Raw genomic sequence first — 1,395 nt, 5'->3', positions numbered from 1 at the left:
GACACCTGTCCAGGGGGGGGGGGGGCCCGCTGTCAAGGACGTCTCAGATGACTTTTGCACTGTCTCGCTGACTGCAGTGCACAGAGTGGTATAAATAGAAGGCGCTCTGCGCCGTAAAGCTATTCAAAGCAGCCATTCGGATATGTATATCCCCTTTAGCTCACTCAGCGATCTGATTCACAATGCCTTGGATACTACCAGCAATCAGCACCACTTACTTAGAGAATTCAAACTTTGGAAACCGGATGAAATTCTTGATGTAGACGGTGAAGTTTTCTGCCTCGCTCAGTAAGGGCTCTCTGGAAGTGAAAGAGACAGGCAGCAGTGCGAATAAAAACCAACCAAGTGGAGCTGACAGGCTGCATTAGTAATAAATAGAACTTGCGAAATATCTCGGTCCCTGTGAAGGATCAGGGCGAGTGTCAGTGTAGAAGCACAAAATGGCACAGTTCTGCAAGAGAGGAGGGGTCTCACGTGGGTCTCTTGCTGTGTTCAACAGGACACCAGGCGTGAATCTCACAGGTCCCGGTGCTGTTCAAACACAAGCCGGTCTTTATTCCTGACGAAGAGAGCAAACATTCTTGGCTGGATGGAGCTTAAAAGAGAGTTTATGCTAAAATAAGACACATTGGAAAACGTTTCATGTTTTGAGTACTGTATTGTATTCACCAAATAAAGTAGTAGTGGCCAAACCATGACATTAACGAGTCATATGGTGTATGTGAAAAGTATTGTTTTAAGATAGTCACTGACCAATATGAAAAATCTCAAGCCACAGATGGAATATGAAACCTATAATTGAGGCTAACATCTTTAACATCTTTTAAGTTGAGTGCAATGAAAGCTCCTCACCATGCCCAGCTGTGACAGTCTCCCCCTCCACGCAGTCATCATCACTTTGACATCGCCCATTTGGCACCTTGAAATTCTGAGATATGAATGTAATCGTGTGGTAATCTAACACAGTCATTTTTACATATTAGGATGGAGACAAAAAAAACACAATTATAAGCAAATAATGAGATTCGCCGTCCTGTGTGCACTCACCTCAGCGCAGAACCCCAGCCTCTGATTGGGGGTCTCAATGTAATTTGTTACTACGAAGAACACCTGCTCACCCTGCAAAATAACATCAGGTCCAGACAGTGAGACTGAGAAGCAAAAAGGTTAAACAAATTACACCCCTGAGAAGTTCAAAATTGTTAAATCTGTTGCGACAGATGCTGAGGCTAATGATATCCACTAGAGCAGATACTCAATAGCCCCATAACCCCCCCCTGGACAGGAGAGTAATTGGGGAGGGGGATGCTCTGACATCAATATTGGTATTCTGCAAGAAGATTCCCTTTTTATAGATAGATAGATAGATAGATAGATAGATAGATAGATAGATAG

General features: G+C 43.7%; 1 protein-coding gene across 2 annotated transcripts in view; it reads right to left on the bottom strand.

Moving 5' to 3' along the window:
- The window catches only part of p2rx5 (purinergic receptor P2X, ligand-gated ion channel, 5), a 9,344-nt gene that overhangs the window by 5,434 nt on the left and 2,515 nt on the right, over positions 1–1,395 (bottom strand). The window contains exons 3-6 of one of the 2 annotated variants that reach the window (XM_032534181.1): positions 1,048–1,119; positions 853–928; positions 475–595; positions 219–299 (exon numbers count right to left, since the gene is read on the bottom strand). In XM_032534181.1, coding sequence (XP_032390072.1) covers positions 219–299; positions 475–595; positions 853–928; positions 1,048–1,119 — 350 coding nt within the window. The remainder of the gene's footprint in view (positions 1–218; positions 300–474; positions 596–852; positions 929–1,047; positions 1,120–1,395) is intronic. The other variant, XM_032534182.1, reaches the window with a different exon arrangement.

This window comes from Etheostoma spectabile, chromosome 13 (genome assembly GCF_008692095.1).
Source record: "Etheostoma spectabile isolate EspeVRDwgs_2016 chromosome 13, UIUC_Espe_1.0, whole genome shotgun sequence".
NCBI classification, from domain to species: domain Eukaryota; kingdom Metazoa; phylum Chordata; class Actinopteri; order Perciformes; family Percidae; genus Etheostoma; species Etheostoma spectabile.
The sequence above is the reverse complement of the archived record's forward strand: the minus strand, read 5'-3'. Positions and strand labels throughout refer to the sequence as shown.